Source organism: Spinacia oleracea, chromosome 4 (genome assembly GCF_020520425.1).
Source record: "Spinacia oleracea cultivar Varoflay chromosome 4, BTI_SOV_V1, whole genome shotgun sequence".
In the NCBI taxonomy this organism is placed as follows: domain Eukaryota; kingdom Viridiplantae; phylum Streptophyta; class Magnoliopsida; order Caryophyllales; family Amaranthaceae; genus Spinacia; species Spinacia oleracea.
In genome coordinates, this window is record NC_079490.1 from 71,157,884 (window position 1) to 71,176,357 (window position 18,474).

The 18,474-nt window shown below is 35.8% G+C and overlaps 1 protein-coding gene and 1 long non-coding RNA gene across 2 annotated transcripts; one reads left to right on the forward strand and one right to left on the reverse strand.

Annotated features, from left to right (window-relative positions):
- Positions 1-1,845: 1,845 nt before the first annotated feature.
- LOC110775397 (uncharacterized) lies at positions 1,846-6,066 on the reverse strand. The gene is made up of 5 exons (XM_056826573.1): positions 5,846-6,066; positions 3,862-4,124; positions 3,547-3,758; positions 3,158-3,419; positions 1,846-2,370 (listed from the first exon to the last, which is right to left on the reverse strand). The coding sequence occupies exons 1-5, from the start codon at positions 5,931-5,933 to the stop codon at positions 2,074-2,076; spliced, it is 1,122 nt and encodes a 373-aa protein (XP_056682551.1). The 5' UTR covers positions 5,934-6,066; the 3' UTR covers positions 1,846-2,073.
- Positions 6,067-6,789: 723 nt separating this feature from the next.
- Positions 6,790-9,782, forward strand: LOC130459967 (uncharacterized). Its single transcript, XR_008919741.1, has 3 exons — positions 6,790-8,373; positions 8,756-8,818; positions 9,518-9,782. It is a non-coding gene; the product is annotated as an uncharacterized lncRNA (long non-coding RNA).
- The last annotated feature ends 8,692 nt before the right edge of the window (positions 9,783-18,474 follow it).

The following is an 18,474-nucleotide window of genomic DNA, read 5'->3' on the forward strand; positions in this document are numbered from 1 at the left end:
TTCTGAGTTACATAAGACACAGTTGGTGTTAGAGTTGTCCAGGAAGCCAATGTGAGCTAGTTTTGCCTTTGTGTTGATTTTGCCGAGTAATGCAAATCAAGTGAATAATTCAATTTGGTGAGGGACTAGGCCTCGCCACAGACCAATGATTGTGTCTAGTTGATCAGGTGGTTATGATTTAGCAAGCTCCAAGTTGAAAGATTTGACAGTGAACTTACCTTTCTTGTGGGGGGTCCAAATTAACGAGTCCAGACCCGCGGGAGATAGGGTTGCACGGTCTAGTATGAGCTCTAGCCTCTCTCTTTCTTGGATGTCTTGTGGTCTCATGTCACGTTTCCATTGAAGGCTCCATCTCCAGGAATGCCCATCCCAAAATCCGCATGAGAATACTAGGGAATTAGGGGGAGTGCGGATCCTGAAGAGTCGAGGGCATAATGTTTTTAGAGTATGTTCACCGATCCATAGATCATGCTAGAAGAGTGTGTTTTCTCCGTTCCCAAGTTTTTTCCTTACTCCTGCCTTGGCTAAATCTTGTGCCGTGTGGTTGTGCATTATAGACGGGACGATACCTCTCCAAGCACAACCAAATGATCGTATTTGTATGTCTGCCATGGTGAGAGAGGAATTGTACCTATATTTCAGTTGGTTAGATTGTCGCCACAATGCATTTGTCTCACCATAGCCATTTGAAGAGAAGAGCAGTGTTTCTTTGGTGCAAATTCCCGATGCTCAGTCCTCCTAATGCTTTTGGATACTCAATTATATTCCATGGAACAAGGTGGAGCGATCTATCCCCCGGTGTACCACACCAAAAGAATTGTCGCTGAAATTTGTTGATTTTGTCGATAATACCTTTGGGGACTGGAAAGCAGGACAAGTAGTACAGAGGCAAGCTAGCTAGAGAGGCTTTTAGTAATGTTGTGCGCCCACCAATTGATAGCATGTTGCTTTTCCATGAGGCCAGTTTCTTTCTCATTCTTTCAATGATAGGATCCCACCTATTAATACGTAACGTTCCCAGCAATCGGGAGGCCTGGATATGTGAATGGAAGCTTCTCAATCTTGCACAATAAAGCATTGGATGTGGATTGTAGCCAGGAGTTGTCGACATTGACTCCCATGATGGAGCTTTTGTGGAAGTTAACTTGCAAACCCCAAGCTAACTGGAAAACTATAAGGGCTTTTTTATTTTTTAGCGGGTACTCAAGGTTTGGTGGACAAAACATTATTCTATCGTCGACGTATTGCAAATGGGAGAGTTTAAAACCACCCTGGCAGATCTCAATTCCCTCCCATAAATAAAGGGAACTGGCTTTGTGTATGATGAGGCTGAGGCATTCCACTATAAGATCAAAGAGGAAGGGGAAGAGGAGGTCTCCTTGCCGGAGTCCACGTTGTAGCTTGAAAGGGGGGAAGGGGACCCGTTTATTAGAATACATGCGGAGGCTGACATTACACAAGTTTGGATCTAATCCCTCCATTGAGAGGGGAAGTGCATTTGTTTGAGAACCAAGTCAAGGAAACCCCTCAATATACACGGTCAAAAGCTTTGTGTTAGCTTCACTATTGTTGCTTTGATGTTTCTCCTTTTACAGGAGTCAATCAACTCTCCAGCAATTAGGGCACCGTCAAGGATTTGACGTTGGTCCTTTGAAGTCTGCACTGTCTTGTAGACATCGGCTTTTATCACTTCCAAGACACTTTTTATGAATTTAAAGTAAAAATTGTCCGGCCCCGTACAACAAATCTATACCTAACAAATATTTTTTATTTTATTTTTGATGATTATACCTAACAACTATACAAATAACAACCACAACTTGCAAATAAATAAGGAAAAAGAAGTGAACTTGAAATAGCAGCCTTTTCCAGGAAATCAGATAATTAAAACTAAATACAGTTTTATAGTTCATGCTCAGGTCTATAGTTGTATGGGCACCCTTCCCACCACTATGCACTATTACAATGGCTAATAACTCAACAAAGCTGATACATTATATAGCAAACGGAAAACTGTGGTCTATCACGTTAAATAGCTCACCTGCGATTAATGGTGTATCTATGTTGACTGGGCTAGTTCTCAAGATAAAGTTGTGTCTTGATAATGGTTTCACTCATGCCTTTAGCGTAAGGGAACAAGTGTCCAGCACCCACTACTTCATGGTACTGAATCCAAGGAAGCTTTTCCGCTATATGACGCTGCAATGTAACAGGCACAAGTATATCTTCATCGCCTTGCCAGAGGTGGACACTCCCCTCTTTGTTTGGGAATGGATTTGTTACTTCAGTTGGGTCAAATTCCCATTTGCCGAACCCCACAACCAAGTCCCGATGGAGGGATTCGTATTCTCCTTGCTGTTTTACGGGAGACTGATAACCAACCATTATAACAATTACAACAATTAGGAATCAGAGGAGATTACAGATACTTTAAAAAAATAGTATATCACTAACCAAATATATGAATAACGAAAGAAAGAAAGAAAGAAAGAAATTGAAGGATCTCAAACGCCACATAATTCATCATTTCACATTTATGAGATCGATTTCTTTAAACAACTTTCTAACATATGAATCTTATTAGATACACTGCTGCAAACTTCAATCCACATCCCAACTTCTTTTTCAGCAGCTCACAACCCAACTTTCTCTTAGTTTTAGTCAGATGTGCTACATGAAACAGAATTTCCGTGCAAGAACATGCTCAGCGTAAACTATCAGGAACATACTACACATTAATACGGAGTATCTTTCTTTAGCTAACAGAAAAAAATGAAATTCACACAGTTTCAGTCTCTTTCCTTCTTGCCGGAAATGAAGGCGACACTATCGCATTGAGAAAAAGGATGCAAAAGCCAACTGAAGCAGTCATGGATCGTCTATTCACACTAAACAGTTAATATAAACCGTAACATTAGTCTACCATATGAACTTTAAGTCTAAACACTAACAGAGCATGTGCATGTTTAAAAATTCACATGCTTATAACTAGCAATGTCAATATTACCCTAACTTAACTACGAAACTGTTCCGATTAGTTAATCTTGTTTTCCTTGAATTTGTAAAATAGTGATAAATAAAACGTAGCTATCTTATAGAAGCGCACACACATAGACATATATTAAATTCAAAGATATCCCGAATTGAAGAGCCATACCGAATCTTCCATTCCTGCAAATTGTTCAACAATTTCTTTGTCCTGACGTGAGAAGATTTCTGGAAGGTGATCAATCACACTTAAAATAGGGAATAACTTTTGTGTATTCCACCAATAAGTTAGCCATGGTGCATGGTGTGCAACACGCAACGCCCATCTATCCCGTTGAAGCTGTTTGTTGTAGGCTTCAGCAGAAAGGTTAGCAGGCAAACCAGACCACCAGTAGTTGACAACTGGAGCTAATAATGTTGCTCCCGCTAGCCTATCAGCATAAATTTTCCCATTTAGAAATATTCAAGAATCAATCAATTATATTGCAGATTTAAAATCCAATATTCACCACCGTGCTTCATATGCACATACTAATATGTAATACAGAGTAATAGTACCTATGTGGAATATACTTAAGGCAGCTCCACACCGCTTGCCCACCCATGGAAAAGCCAACCAGATAAAACTTTTCCCCAAGTCCCAACTTATCAGCAAACTCTTCTACATCTGACGCAATGCTTTTTACTTCCCTCTTCGGATTTGGATCACTTTCTCCATACCCAGATCGGTCGATTGCCACAATATATATTCCTAAACTTTCAACTGTTTCCTAGAATAATCAACAAAAACAAGTTGGCTCTTGCAAAAGATCTGGATGACAATTCTTCATACAACAATAAAAAGGTAAGCAAAATGAAGCTCTTGTAGAATACCGGAGAAAGAAAGTGGGCAACTACAGCATGATTTCGACAGGAGTCAAAGCCATGGACATAAACAAATTTGTATTGTGCTTTTTCTTTTGGCACGCCATGCTCTTTGTAGGCTAAATGCCTTCCATCATTTAGCTTAATTCTTGGTGCTGTAATAGGAGGACCATTTGGAGTTCCACAAATCTTGGGAGGAGGTGGACGAGTAGCTTGATAAGCCCATGCCAAGAGACCAACGAGGCTGACGAGAAAAAGTTTCTTAAGCAAGCCTGAAACATTTTGATACCTTGTCAAATTGTTGAATTTAGAGTAAAACAAGCCTGAGAAATTCATAATCTGTCATTACATTAAATTTTTAGTACTACGGAGTATAGATTTCAGTTATGTCAGGGGGAAATAACTAACTGTAAGTTTAATACTTCTATAATAATTTGGGAAGTCGTTGTTTGTGTGTGTATATATAATTATATATCTTTAAACAATTTCATATTTTATAGGTATATTTTGCAGGACCTAACATCACTAGACCAACACTACAAATAGGAGTTAGGATTTCAGATTTTCAGTTGTGTCTTACAGTAGAACATAGGATTACTGATTAATGCTGACAAGCTTTCTTTGAATTTAGGGTACAATCATAACACATGTATTTTTGACAATCTTCATTGCCAGTTCTAAAAGTAAGTACTTTTGGCAAATCAACCTTTATGGTTGAGGACTCGAGGTTCTTCATGAGCTATTTTCCGTGTAAACGAAGCTATGGAAATGCTCTAGCTTAATCCTTATAAACACAAGGCTTCAGATCAAATGAGTACTCCATTTCAACAAATACGGACATTTCCTGATTCTGTGGAAACAAATGAACTTGATTGAACATCTTATTCATTCTCTACTTCTTCACCAACCAAGCATAATTTATCTCACTAAGGTCTAAGGGTGTATACAAACCACCTGCGGCATGATTATTCTGAAAGTCAAAAACATTCAGCTAAGATATGGGTATATGACACGGAAATCATGGGAGTCTTGACAATTTTACTCTAAGTTTAACAGACACACACTCCATAGTTCCTCGAGGAAAGGAACTCTAGTACTTTTACTTCTTTACCTATTTACCTAATGTAATCCAACACTAAGGGTAAGTGATTGCACGTTATAGACACTAATCAAATATAACTAACATTGAATAAAGAAACAATCTTTCAGCAGCCGGATACAACAACTTCAATGAAGCTCCAACAATTTATCATAAAGAATGTGAAAATCAACCATTCTCCTCAACTGCATCCAAATCTCCATGTCTCATTCCTCACTCAACATGGTTCAGGAATCGGAACAGGGAACCAAACCACAAACAAAAACGACCTTCGAAGTGGGATTCAAGACACTAATCTCAACTCACAATGAAATTGGGTTTCGCAAACATTCAGCCAATCACTTGAATCATGGGGATAATATTGAGAAACAATAATCTAAGTAAAATCGGCCACTATAGAACTCATTCTAGTTACAGCGAGTGTACTCCAACATGGCAACATTCGAAGGGAAAAAAAACCATCAAAAAGTTTTCTCATTAATAAACAATTAAACATACACCCTTAATTATCATCCACCAGCTTACATTTCCCAATGGTAAGATGAACCCATTAAATCACAACTAGCTAAATTCATATAAAACCTACAAAAACAACCCGGATCCCAAAAACTTAAATTAAAAATAAAAATAAAATTAGACCACATCTATTGTGTGTAAAACCACAACAACATCATATCCTTATTTCTGAAAGGACAGGGTCGGCTGCACAAACAAAGAGTCTATGTCTATGATGTCTATCCGTGGTGGTCATTCACGAAGAGTCTGGTAATCCACAAATATCATCTGAATGCGTTTCCAACTACATACAAATCAAATCTCAGAACTAACAAAGTGACTGTTTCCAACCCGAAACAATTACAAATTTCAATAACAAATGATGAGAGAGCGAATTACCAGAAGAGGAGGATTTACGATTGGATTTGCGAGTGTGGGACCTAGCAGAAGCAGCAGAAACCCTCCTGTTAATTCCTCCTCCAGCCATTATCGACTCACTTTACAGAGTGAGAAGTTTATAATTTTTGAAAGGGTAGCCGCCGAAGTAGACAAATAAAACCAGCCCAAGTTTCTACTTATGTGTGCGCGGGTGTGTCAGCCTGTCAGAGGTTAGGTGACTCTCTGTGCCTACTGTGCGAATGTTTGGTAGTTTTTGTCCTTTGATTATTTTTCCCTTGTCCGTCACTTACTTGTTTGATGTCCTTTTGAGATTAATAGTGTCTGTTTTTCTAATTTGGTGTCTTTAAATGATGTGTCTGTTTCTATTTTAAACCTTTCATTTTTGCCAATTATACCCTTATGCACAATTTCTAATTTTAACTTTATCCTCAAAAAGTCAGAAATACAACTTTAAACATTGTACTTTCTTGACTTTGCTTCAACCCATTACATTAGTTTTTGAGGCTCATTTATGAGAGTTAAGCTCACAATTGGGGTCTCAATTTTACAAAAAATCACCGATCAGGACCTCAAAGTTTTTTTTTGTCACCGATTGGGACCTCATCTCCCTCTTTCCGATCAAAGTTAACCATTATAATTAAAGAAAGATAAGTCGTCGAGTTAAGAAATAATTAATTCCGCCCACTTCCATCGGCAGTCGGCATCACCACCTTAGTTTTCCTTCCTTTCCTTTATTAATGGATTTTCATCCATTACGGATCACAATTCAACAATATAGAATTGATCAAAAGATGCTAGGTAACTAATTCATCTAACACATAGAGTCAACCCATTACATCAGTTTTTGAGGCCTATTTATGAGAATCTCACGTTGTTTTTTTTGTCCTATATTCTATCTCCATAAAATTTACCCACAATCCATTGTTCATCTCACAATTCTCTCTCTTCCTCTCCATTACCCTAATTTTTGTGCACTCTCTCCCCTAAATCTATGGTTATGTTGTTTTTTTCATTTTGTTTTTTTTTTATTTTGTAGAGTCATTATTCATTCGATTAGCAAATACTTTGATCCCCAATTTAATTTAAACAAAACCACTCCTAAAAATCTTGATCTGTTCGTCGTATTTTTCTTTGTTCTTCATGTTCTTCGTTCTGGGTTTGATTTTTCTGGAGTTTTGGGTTTGTGTTTTCTGAGGTTTCGAGTTTTTATTGTAGATCTTATCATTTTTTCTAAGGTTGTTTTGATCCGGGTTTTTCGAATATTTGTGAGTTCGTGTTTGTGTTGATCTGGGTAATTGTTGATATGGGTTCTTGGTTTACGTTGTTCGTTGTCTGTTTCGTGTTCATCAAATTCTGGATTTTCTGGGTTTAAAATTGTAATACCCCGAAATTTTTAAACTCGATTTATTAAAATGAATTATATTTATTAGCTTGATTTCGTTTTAAATAATTACGAATAATCGAATTTCGTTATTTTGAACCTTTTTACGATTTATTTTAAACGATAAATTTATAAACGAAAATTTATTTATTTTTCGTTAACAATAATTTTTATAAAGAATTATTTTAATTAAACATTTCTATCTTTTAGTAATTTCCAAAAATAGCAACAATTACTGAATTTTTGTCCAAATATTGTGAAATTACGAAAATGCCCTCAAGGAACCAAAATTCAATTTTGCTCTCTTCCCTTGCTTTCCACGTACAAAGCAGGAAGTGAAGACTTCCTTCCTTCCCACAATTCAGTCCAAAGTCATATACTTGGACCCCAAGCACACCTCCTTGTTCTTCACTCTTCCCAATTACAAATTCAGAATTTTTGGATGGAATTTCAACAACAAACCAAATACAATTCCAATTTCAATCTCAATTTTCTGTGATTCAAACCCACCACCACCATCAACCACCGCCTGCCACCACTGTAGCCACCACCGTCCACCACCATTCTCACCATCACCCAACACCACCTAACCACCACTCACCACCGAGCACCACCACTCCACCATGTCTCCCCTCCCCTGCCCTCTTCTCCCACGTCGCAACTCCCCTGCCCCTTTCCCCTTTTCTCTTCGCCGCACCACCACCATCACTCTCTACCACCGCCCACCATCACCTCCAGCCACCTGCATCATCTCACCAACCAACCCTTCCCCAGATTCCGGCGAGCCGCCGTCCAGGACCAACCGAAAAGCCTCACAAAACTCCCCTGTGTTTCGCCCCAACCGTGCCCCTTTCTCCCCTTTTCTCGTCGTTCGGCCACCCCAGACCAACCACCAGCACCGGCGTAACCCTTCTGCGACGCCCAGCCATCCGCCGCTCCTTCTACTCGCAGCTCTCCTTCCCCTTCGTGCCTCCCCTGTTTCGGCCCCCTCCCCTGCTCTTGACCCCTTTCCCAGGAAACCGAAACAAAAAAAATAAAAAATATAAAAGAAAGAGAGAAACCCAATTCTTATTTTTTTAAGCCTTGATTTTTATTTTCCCTCAAACCCAATTTCAGATTGGGCCATTTCTTAATTTGGGCTTTTTGGGTGAGTTAAGGTTGATTTATAATTTTCAGATTTTAATTTATCAATACTTATGATTAAGTAATTTTATAAAATGATTATTTTCTAATAAAAATTGTTTATTATTTTTCAGGTTATATTATCGATTTTATGAGAATAAGATTCTAGTTTTATTCATCAAAATGGAATTTAAATAATATTTCCATGAAAAATTGATTTATAAAATATATATGTATTTCGATTGAAAATTCGATTAATAATAATATTTTGTTAAATTTCGAAATTATATTTTATGAAAATTCGTTATTTATAAATTTGTTACTTGTAAAATTTATTTATTTTATAAAATATCGATTTTAAATTTTTATCGATCTAATACTAATTAAATGATTTATTATTTTGAAAGAAATTGGACTCGGAGCTCAGGACGAACGAACCAAGGAAAATCCCTAGCAAATCGCGGAGTTAGGTAACGGCTATTGCTAGTACCCGCAATCCCCTTATAAATATGATTTATGAAATTATGACGTTATGGTTGAATTTATGAATTAAATGTTTTGATGTGTTTTATGGATTGTGGGATGAAATATGATTTGATTGAATTGTTTCTTATAATATGATTTGATTGAGTTTTCTCATAAAATGATGTTTATATGATGCCATGAAAGAAATGATATTTTATGGATCCCAGGATCTAAATGATGTTTTATGATCTAAAAGAGTTATGTTATTTCAACTGAAATACAAAAGCCAAGGCTTAGTAAAATTACATAAAACATGATAAATGAAAGTGAAAGACATGGTTTGTCTGGCAGTGTATAAACTACTATCTTCCTATCTATCGGTCATGCATGTACCACAGACACCTGTCCACCCATGGATTACGAGCCCAGGCTCAAGGCCCAGGCCCCACATTACCAGTTTGATGATGAGCCCAAGCTCTTTGGGCCCAGGCCCTACTAGAGAATTCCTTCACGGTTCGTACTTGCCGACAACTAGCATGTTAAATTGCAAAGTTTATGAATGAATTAAATATGATATTTTATTAAATGTTTTACCTATTCTATTCTCCATGTGTTAATAAATAAAATGATTTGAAATGAATTTACGTTTGCTAGAATAGTTCGTTACTGAGTATCCGGCTCACCGTTTTTGTTTTCTGTTTTAGGTACTGTTGGGAAAGATGGAAACGAGTAGTGGCGAGGATTTCACTTTAATAATATTCACCTAGTTAATGTTCTAAGTTTTGATAGTTAATTACAGGCTTTTTAGCAAGTTATGTACTTTTACTTTGGGAATATAAAGGATTATTATATTAACTTTTGGGATTTGATAACTTATTATTGATGGTTGCCTTGAAATTCCCAAGAAGGAGTTACGGCAGGTAATGTCCCGACCAAATTAGGTTATTTTCGCTGCTAATTATGCTTTAATAATTGAATTAGAGGATAGATATGGGTTTGTGTTGATATGGGTTATGGGTTTTTCGAAGGGTTTAAGTTCGTCTTCTCTTTTCTGGGTTCATCAAATTCTGGGGTTTTCTGGTTTTCTCAGTCCGTCTTCTCTATTTTCCTGGGTTGTTTTGTCTTCGTGTTCTAAGTTCGTCTTATCTGAGTTCGTCTTTGTTCCTGGGTTAATTAGTTTGTCTGAGTTCGTCTTTGTTCTTGGGTTAATTCGTTTTTCTGAGTTTGTCTTTGTTCCTGGTTCCGTTTTTCTAAGTTTTTGGGTTTGTTTTTCCTGGTTGAAAATGAGTTTTCATGGTTTCATTGATAGTGAAGATGAATCAAAGAGTCAAAAGTTTAGAAATGTGATTTAGAGAGTAATGTGTGTATTTTTAAAGCTGTAATCCGATTGGAAGTTGTTGATAAATAATGAAAACTTATTGGTGAGCTTTTATTTGTATGGATTAGTGACCTGACATGTTAATTACTCATTTTTTATTGGCCTACAACATCAACACTATAATCCAAACCCATTAATTGATGTTTTGTTTGTTTTTAATTAAAATTAAATTAAAATATGTACTTCATCTTGAAAGTACAAACAACGATTTATGTTATTTTTTACCTTAATAACCGTGATTTTGGTCAAACGGGCACTATATTATGGGATGGAGGGAGTATAAATTATGTGCAATTTTTATAGTGTATCGTTATTCGACGTACGCGTACGTTACTATCGTCCGCATTTTTAACATGAAATTACAAATTTACCCTTATAAAAAGTTATCCCCTCCTTTAATTTTTTTACACCCCTCCCCCTCCTCCTGCGTCCATATATCGTCGCCGAAAACCATAAATTCCAGCAACAAATCTTTACATTTTTTTGTTGGCAATCTCCTTAACTCATATACTTACCACCTAATTTCGCTGGAAAAATTATGTTTATTTCCATTTTTCACCGCAACGTTACGTTTGTTCATAATTCATCAATAAAGCTCGAGGTGGGGTTCATGTGGAACGACGGTGGTCGACTTGGTTGACGGTTGTTTGTCGACGGAGCAACAATGGTGGAGGAGGTTAAAATAAATTTAACTGTTGTTGGTCGGCGTACAGATATTGGACGGTGGACATGGGGGCCGCACACGGTTATTGCTTGGCTCCCATATCCACCAAGCAGATCTTGTGCGCGGCAGACATGTGGGCCAAGCACAAGATCTTCTTGGTGGACATGGGAGCCAAGAAATAACCGTGCACGGCTCCCATGTTCACTGTGCAGATCTTGTGCGCAATTTTTTTTTAAAAAATCATTTATTTTTTATAGTTAGCTATTATTAGCGATTATTAGCGATTATTATGGTATATAGCATGTTATAGTGTATATTTTAGCGATTATTATAGCATGTTAATTAGTGTATATTGTTAGTGTATATTGTTAATTAGTAGCGTGTAAATTAATCTTTATTGTTGTTAATTAGTGTATATTGTTAGTGTATATTGTTAATTACTATATATTGTTAAATAATGCATATTTTTCGTGTATTAAGAATTAATGTAAAAAAATTAGTATAATTTAAGAATAGTCGTATTAAATTATTTCATAAATGAGTGTTAGTGACTTTAGAAATTATTTATTAATTAATTTTAGAAACTATGTTAGTGATTTTAAAACTTAATTGTTAAATTAGCTAAATTTTAATTTAGAATATAATTAGTATCTTATTAATTATAATTAGGGTGTAATTCATTAATAATTAAGTAAATTCATTATACACTAGAATTATTGGTGTAAAATATTAAGTAAAGTTATTATGTTTTATTATAAACCCCATGTAGGGGCCGGTGTTTTTTTTTCGTACATTGTACATTGCTTTTCGTAAAATTGTATATGTTGTATTTTTGAATTTCGAAATGCAAGTTAGAGGAATTTGATGAACCCCCAATTAGCACTCATCAAAGACCTAAACTTTGCCCGATTTATCGAAGAGGAAACTCGTAGTTTTTACTTGATTTTTTACAACCCTACCCGATCAAGGGGAGCCAAAATCTAGAGTTGTCATTATGAAGTTAACCAGTTTTGAACATTTGAAATATCAAAACTCAGTATATAAAAAGTCTACGTAATGACCCCTACGACTTTCAAATATTGAACTTTGACGGAGTCGCCACCAAACATATTAAGGGTCCCGTTTGGAAGGACCAAAGTTGACTCTTTTTTTGGACAAGGCATTGAATCTTGAAACCGAATGTGGGAGATTCGGGTACAGGAACGAACCGCTTATTTTGGTAGGCTTTAAGAAATAAATTCGAATAAAAGACAAGGATTGTTTTACAAAATCCTAACATGGCACTAGGTTGGTTGAATCATGCATTTTAGAATCATTGAAATTGCTACTTGTACGTGGCCACTTTACTTTAAAGTTAATTTAAGGAACCTAAGGCCGTTTTGTCCAAAAACTATCTTCGTTAAGCGTGATGTAACCTTTTGTATTTTGTTGTATTTAGCATTTTGGGTGATGAATGCAATAAACAAGTAAAGCATCATCATAAGTAGAAAATGAATTAATGAAATGCGTACAACACCGTTTAGGTGCAAAACCACATCGCCTTAAAAATGGCGAGTAAAGGGTGCGATATTGAAATTGCAATCATAGTAATAATAAGAGCATTAGTATAGCAATCATCACTTAAGAAAATTAATCATATAAAGGTGCGTTATTGAAATTGCAATATTGAAATAGCACTATTGTATTTGAAATCCGAACGCAAAGCAACTTCTTAATAATATGTGTGCCCGACACGGATTCAATTCTCTAAAAATCTTAAGTTTGGACGAGTTGCTCATCTTAAAATGTCATTTATTTTGAATATTGAAATAGAACTTTAAATAGAACTTGAACTTGAAATAGAACTTGAACTTGAAAAGGGAGGTTCAATATCAAAGATTAAGAGATTTAATGTTAGAAAAATCTCATCTTTAACATACTCCATGATTTGAAGTGTTCTAGTTTAAAGAGAGTTTTCTCTCATTTAAACATCATTGAACTTGAATATTGAATTTTGTATTAAGAACTTGAAAGTTCGTGTGTTCTTGTTTAGAAAAGGGATTGCACTTTTCATAAACATCCTTGAACTTTTGAAAATGTTTGGATTTTTTAAGATTGTGTGATGATTGTTGTAAAGAGTAAATCTTTCAAGAGTGAAAGTTCCTCATTTTACTAATCATTTTTGAAAACAAAGCTTGAAACTTGCATTTGAATATTGAAATGGTGCTTGGAAAATCATTTGAAAGAGATTTCAAGAATGAAATTCTCCCAAAGATTGCACCTTTGTATATTTTTGCTAGTTTGTCATGAGTATGAACTCAAAGACAAACATCATTGGAGTTTTGATCTAGAATTAGAAAGGTAGAAGATTAGAATAGATCATAGTAATTTAGAATAGGGATTCGGATTACCTTATTAGGGTTAGGTTATGCCTCCAATTTGAACTCTTGATTGCTCTTGATATTTGGGAAATTGTAGGATTCTTGAAATTTTGAAGATTGAATTGTATTATGTATTGATTTGTGTTGAGAGGAAATTTCTGGATTACGACCTTGTATCAAAAACCCCTCCCCTTTCTTTGGGTGAAAATTAGGGATTTATATAGGAGATTAACCTGCTACAGGACAAAGCAGGCCATCGCCCAGCGCATAGCCAGCCCCCAACGCTAATGGCAAGTGGCAGATGCCGACAAAAGAAGGACGATGACACTGTCCTTTTGATAGTTGGCATCGTACCTTTTGTACGATTTGGATTTTAGCGCTTTGCTTGGAGATTAAGGCAAAGGTTTGCGGCTAAAAATCCACCTTTTTGTATTCTGGATTTGAATTTGGACTCGGTTTTACGAGACGGGGCCCGACATGCTCGATTTGGTGGGGCGACGCCCGTTTTTGGATTGCTTAATGGCATTTTGATTGGAAATGGCCTTGTAAAAGTAATGGAGAGGTCCATTGGGTGAGATTGTGTTTGGATTTTGAACTTGAACTTTGAAAATTGTATTTTGTACTGAGTTCCGAAATAGGAACGGGCTCGGGAATTGAACTTTGGATATTGGATTTATATCTTAGCAATTGGGACTTCCGCACGGAGTTTCACCAACCACCTAGCAAGGATAATGGTTTTGTCATCATCCCATTAGGGGAGACACGAATTAGGTGTCTACAAAAGCCCCCACTTTGACTGAGCGTTCGGTTAGAAAAGAGAAAGTCAAAGTTTTTGAAATGGGACGAAGAATAGTCAAGCTGTTCTGCAATCAAGACCATTCTTTGTACGCCGGTACATGCACAAGACAAGCGTTAGAAAAAGGATAGAGTCTACCTTCGTGCGGCTTGACGATTCTGATCTTGGTATGGATTGTATTTCTTTTCCGCCTTTGACTTAGAACGAAGCTTGGCATCGAAAATTTTGAATTTTGAATTTTGAACTTTAAAATTTTGAATTTTGAATCTTGAATCTTAAATACCCGGAGTGAATCCACTGGGTTTTTGTACTTGCTTGAAATGTCGTCTGAGGCCTTATCCGCTGGGGAAGTATCCACTAGGGAAAAGAGTTTTTTTACTGACTCTTGGAATTTGAATTTCTTTGACTTTCCCGCAGCTTGGGTCTGCTGGGAGTAGAAATCTTGAATCCGCATATTTTTTGGACCGTGTATGCTTGAGATATTTATCTGTCAGTGTTGATGGAACAGATGTATACCCGTATTTATCGGAAAGGAGCCTGATCTAACGTTTCATGCCTGGTGCAGAAATCCGTTACCAGCAAAGTACATACAATCAGCACGGAAGACGGCGCTAAGATTCCGCATGCGCGGACAATCAGGGCATGCGCCTGGCGCGCTATCAGCACCTGGCGCGCTATCAGCGCCCAGCGCAGGGGCTGTGTATATATACCTCCTGGTGTGCTCTTGGTCGAACACATTTCACTTCATTTGCTTCTTTCTCTCAAAGTTCGATTGCTCTCTCCCTTTGACCTTGTTGTTTTTGCCTTTCCTCTACACTTGTCCATGTAAGCATTTTAAGTTTTGCTTTTGAAATTACTTTAGGATTGCATGTAGGATAAATTTGTGTACTTGAAATTTTCTTGTATGTTGATGTTGCATTTGTATCTTGAAAATGTCAAAATGTTGAAATGTAGATAGTAGTAGGCTTCTTGTACTTTGTATGAAAATTTGTTTGATAGCCATCTCGAACTTGAACTGTTGGAACTTTGTAGAATGTGAATTTGAACTTTTGTACTTGGAATCTTGCACTTAGAACTTGTAGATGACGACTTCACTGGGGACCTTTATGGGTCTTGTATAGGAATAGGCTTGGATAGCCTAGGTGTAATAGCCCAATTTTTTTAGGTGCTTTTAATTAAAGGCTAACTACATTTTATTATCTTAAAATAGATTAATATAGTTTTAATAAAAGATAAGTATTATTATTATCTTTTATCTTTTCAATGTGTAAGAGAGAAAATCTGTTTATTTTAGCTTATATGTAAAATAACAATTTTGCCCTTGGTAAGAAAAAAAAATAAATCCCATGTGCCTTGCTCTTCCATGCTACGTGTCAATCATGGAAGTTACCACACACAAATCTTGGTGTCATCTTCTTGTTAAATCTTCACCATTGTGTGGCAACTGGCAAGTAAGGTAGAGAACAAATTTGTTTAATTGTTTCCCCTATGTACCAAAAATCACAACCCAAAAATCTTTCTCCTCTAGCTTGATTATCTGCTACTGCTTCTGTTTCGTCCAATTACTACAACATTATTTCGTATTTTGCCAATAGTTTCTTCAGCAAAGTTGTAGCCCTTGAAAAATTAATCAATCTAGGCTCAAGAATGGCTTAATTTAGAGCATTATTCTAGGAGATAAGACCCTCTGAAAGTAAGTATTGCTGTTGTTCTGTGATGTCAGCACCAGCTTCTGTTTCTCTTATTTCAGCAATCTTCTGATCATTTTGAGCTTCTGCTCTCTGAACAAGAATTGTATATCTCTTCGACTTGATGAACTTAGGCTCAAGAATTATTAAAATAGGAACCCTGAGCTAGGGGATATGGTCTTTTGAAGCTGACAGCTGCTGCTGCCTATGTTGCTGCTCAGCTTCGTTCCCTTGTGGCTGCTGCTCCTACCCTTTTCGCACCGCTGCCGCTTCTGTGTTGCCGTAGTTTTATGAAATCGAAGTGTTATCGATGTTTTACTTCCTTTTCCCTTTAGCTACTCCTACAACCTCCTCCTCAAGTGAATTGTGAAGGTGATATTTGGGGCGACAATTGGAGTTCAACAATGAGTCGATCTGGAAATTATGGAGGTGATCAAATTATAAGATTGAGGTCGTATTCTTGGAGTTTTGGTGTGAATGATTGAGGTACACATTGTCCATCCACTTTGCTAAAACTTATGGCTTGTGTTTCTTGGATTTTAAGAAATGTTTGATTTACATTTAAGAATAAAATTTTGATTTAAGTTCAAGTATTATGTTGCCGTGATTTGGAATTTGAGATTTCGAAAATAGAATATGAAAACATCTATTTTAGCATTCCAATGCACTTCCTATTTTGTTTTCGAATCTGAAATACTATGATTGATTTGAATGTGTGACTTGTGAAAGCTTGGCTGTGAGATATGTGAATAGTGATTATGTGTCTTGGTATATGATCGGTGCAAGATTTTGTTGGAAATAGTTATGCCTATATAAGAATAATATGGGTTGTAAAGATATTAGTCTGTTGCATTATGGCAAGCTATGGGCGGGCTTATGCTAGTATAATTACATTGTTGGTATGTTGGATAAATGGTGTTAGGGAATCTTCCTAAGTATTCAAGCTATGGTGTGACAAATTTTGAAATAAGCTACAGAGTACATGACTAGAAAATTTTGAGTGACTCATATATATTGACTTGTGTTTGGGATTAATACAGTTTAGCACAACTATCAGTTGAACCATACATGAGAGATATATTTCTTTTGTACTCTTTGTCTTCTTAAACTATTATTTGAGCCATACAATTTTATAACAAGATCTACAAATTATTTTATGAGATAATTATTTTCTTTCTTCATGTTATGATGAAAGTTATCGCTAAACGGTAGTTTCACCAACATACTAGCTATTGTATTATTTTAATTCGAATATGACAATACAGTTTGGTTACAACGTAAAAGGCTTTTTGAAATAAGTTTTATGATTTGGATAATCATGGGAAGTAACTAATTGATCTTCTAGAATCTAGTTTTTGAACTACTTAATATATTATGTATTTTAATTAATTACTTGATTTTCTGAATTATGAAGTATGGCCTATATTTAGCAAGTTATCCTTTATCGAATAGGGAAGATCAACATGATATTAAACTATTTCGTTTGAGATCTTTATATGGTTTTCTATAAAGAGTATGTTTGAAATTGAAAGACAAAGATTATTCTTGAAAAAGATAAAATAATATAAATAATTTATATTTCAATACGATTAAATTGTGGATTTATATATCGTTTTATACTTTAACCCTAATGAGAATTACTTATAAGATCTATGTTACAATGTTGAGAACGTAACCATGTGCAATTGAGCATGAAGTCAAGTTTGACTAGAACGGATTGAGCTATTAAGCTTGTTTGGGGTATACTATTTTATTGAGAAGCCATATTCATTTAGGACTACTTATAAGTGATCAGACTTTATGAAGATTATGCAATTAAAGGACATGAGCTTATTATGCTATTGCGATTATAAGCTAATGGTTTAGAGGTGTGATCTTTGTGTTATAAACCAAATTGATTGAGCAATTGTGTACTTCAAATTAAGGGTTTCTATGGATTAACAGTGAGTTTGGAAATTTGAGCTGAAGAGTATGATTTGTGATAAGCTTAAGAAATTTGAATTGCCCTAAAGTTTAATTCGTACTCGGGTGCGGTTAAGAGTGTAGAAACTTATATAATACTATGTTTAAAATTGTTTTTCAAAGCATCACGTATACGAAATTTGTGAAAAGTTATGAATAATTCGTTTTGATCTTTAAGCGAATATATTGAATTTTGTATAAGTATGGTTTGTGCCAAGATTTTTAATTGTGCTTAATTCAGATGTGATTTGGCTTGTGACACAAGCCTTTGAAGAATTATATTTATATATTGCTTAAATTTGTTAAATTAGTTTTCAAATGTGTTTTAGTGGGGAAGAAGCCGTTAACAACAGCCATGAACAACACTTGTGTATTTGTGTGTGATCTGTGTAAATGCACATCTGTGCATCTGTGTAAATGTACATATGTACATCTATGTGGAGACATGTCCTAAAAGTCTTGCAAGCATGTGTGAAAAGGTGGGTGACGACCCCTAAAAGTTTGGAGACAGTGGTTCTTCAACCCATCTCTATTCGTGTTCTCTTCCCCGATTTATATATATGTTTGAAAGATAAAATGTGTTTGATTATGCTAGAAGTAGCAAATATTGTGAAGTGTGTGTGATTTGAAATGTAAATGATTTGCCAGAGAAAAAGCAAATATCTCCTAAATCTTTGATCTTGTGCAAGCTTTGAATTATCAAGGATTTCTAAGAAATACATTTTTGATATTACTATGTGATATTATTTCCAAAATAAATTATCGAGAGAAAATCGTAGTGAGTTTATTGTTTCCAAATTAAGGAATGTATAT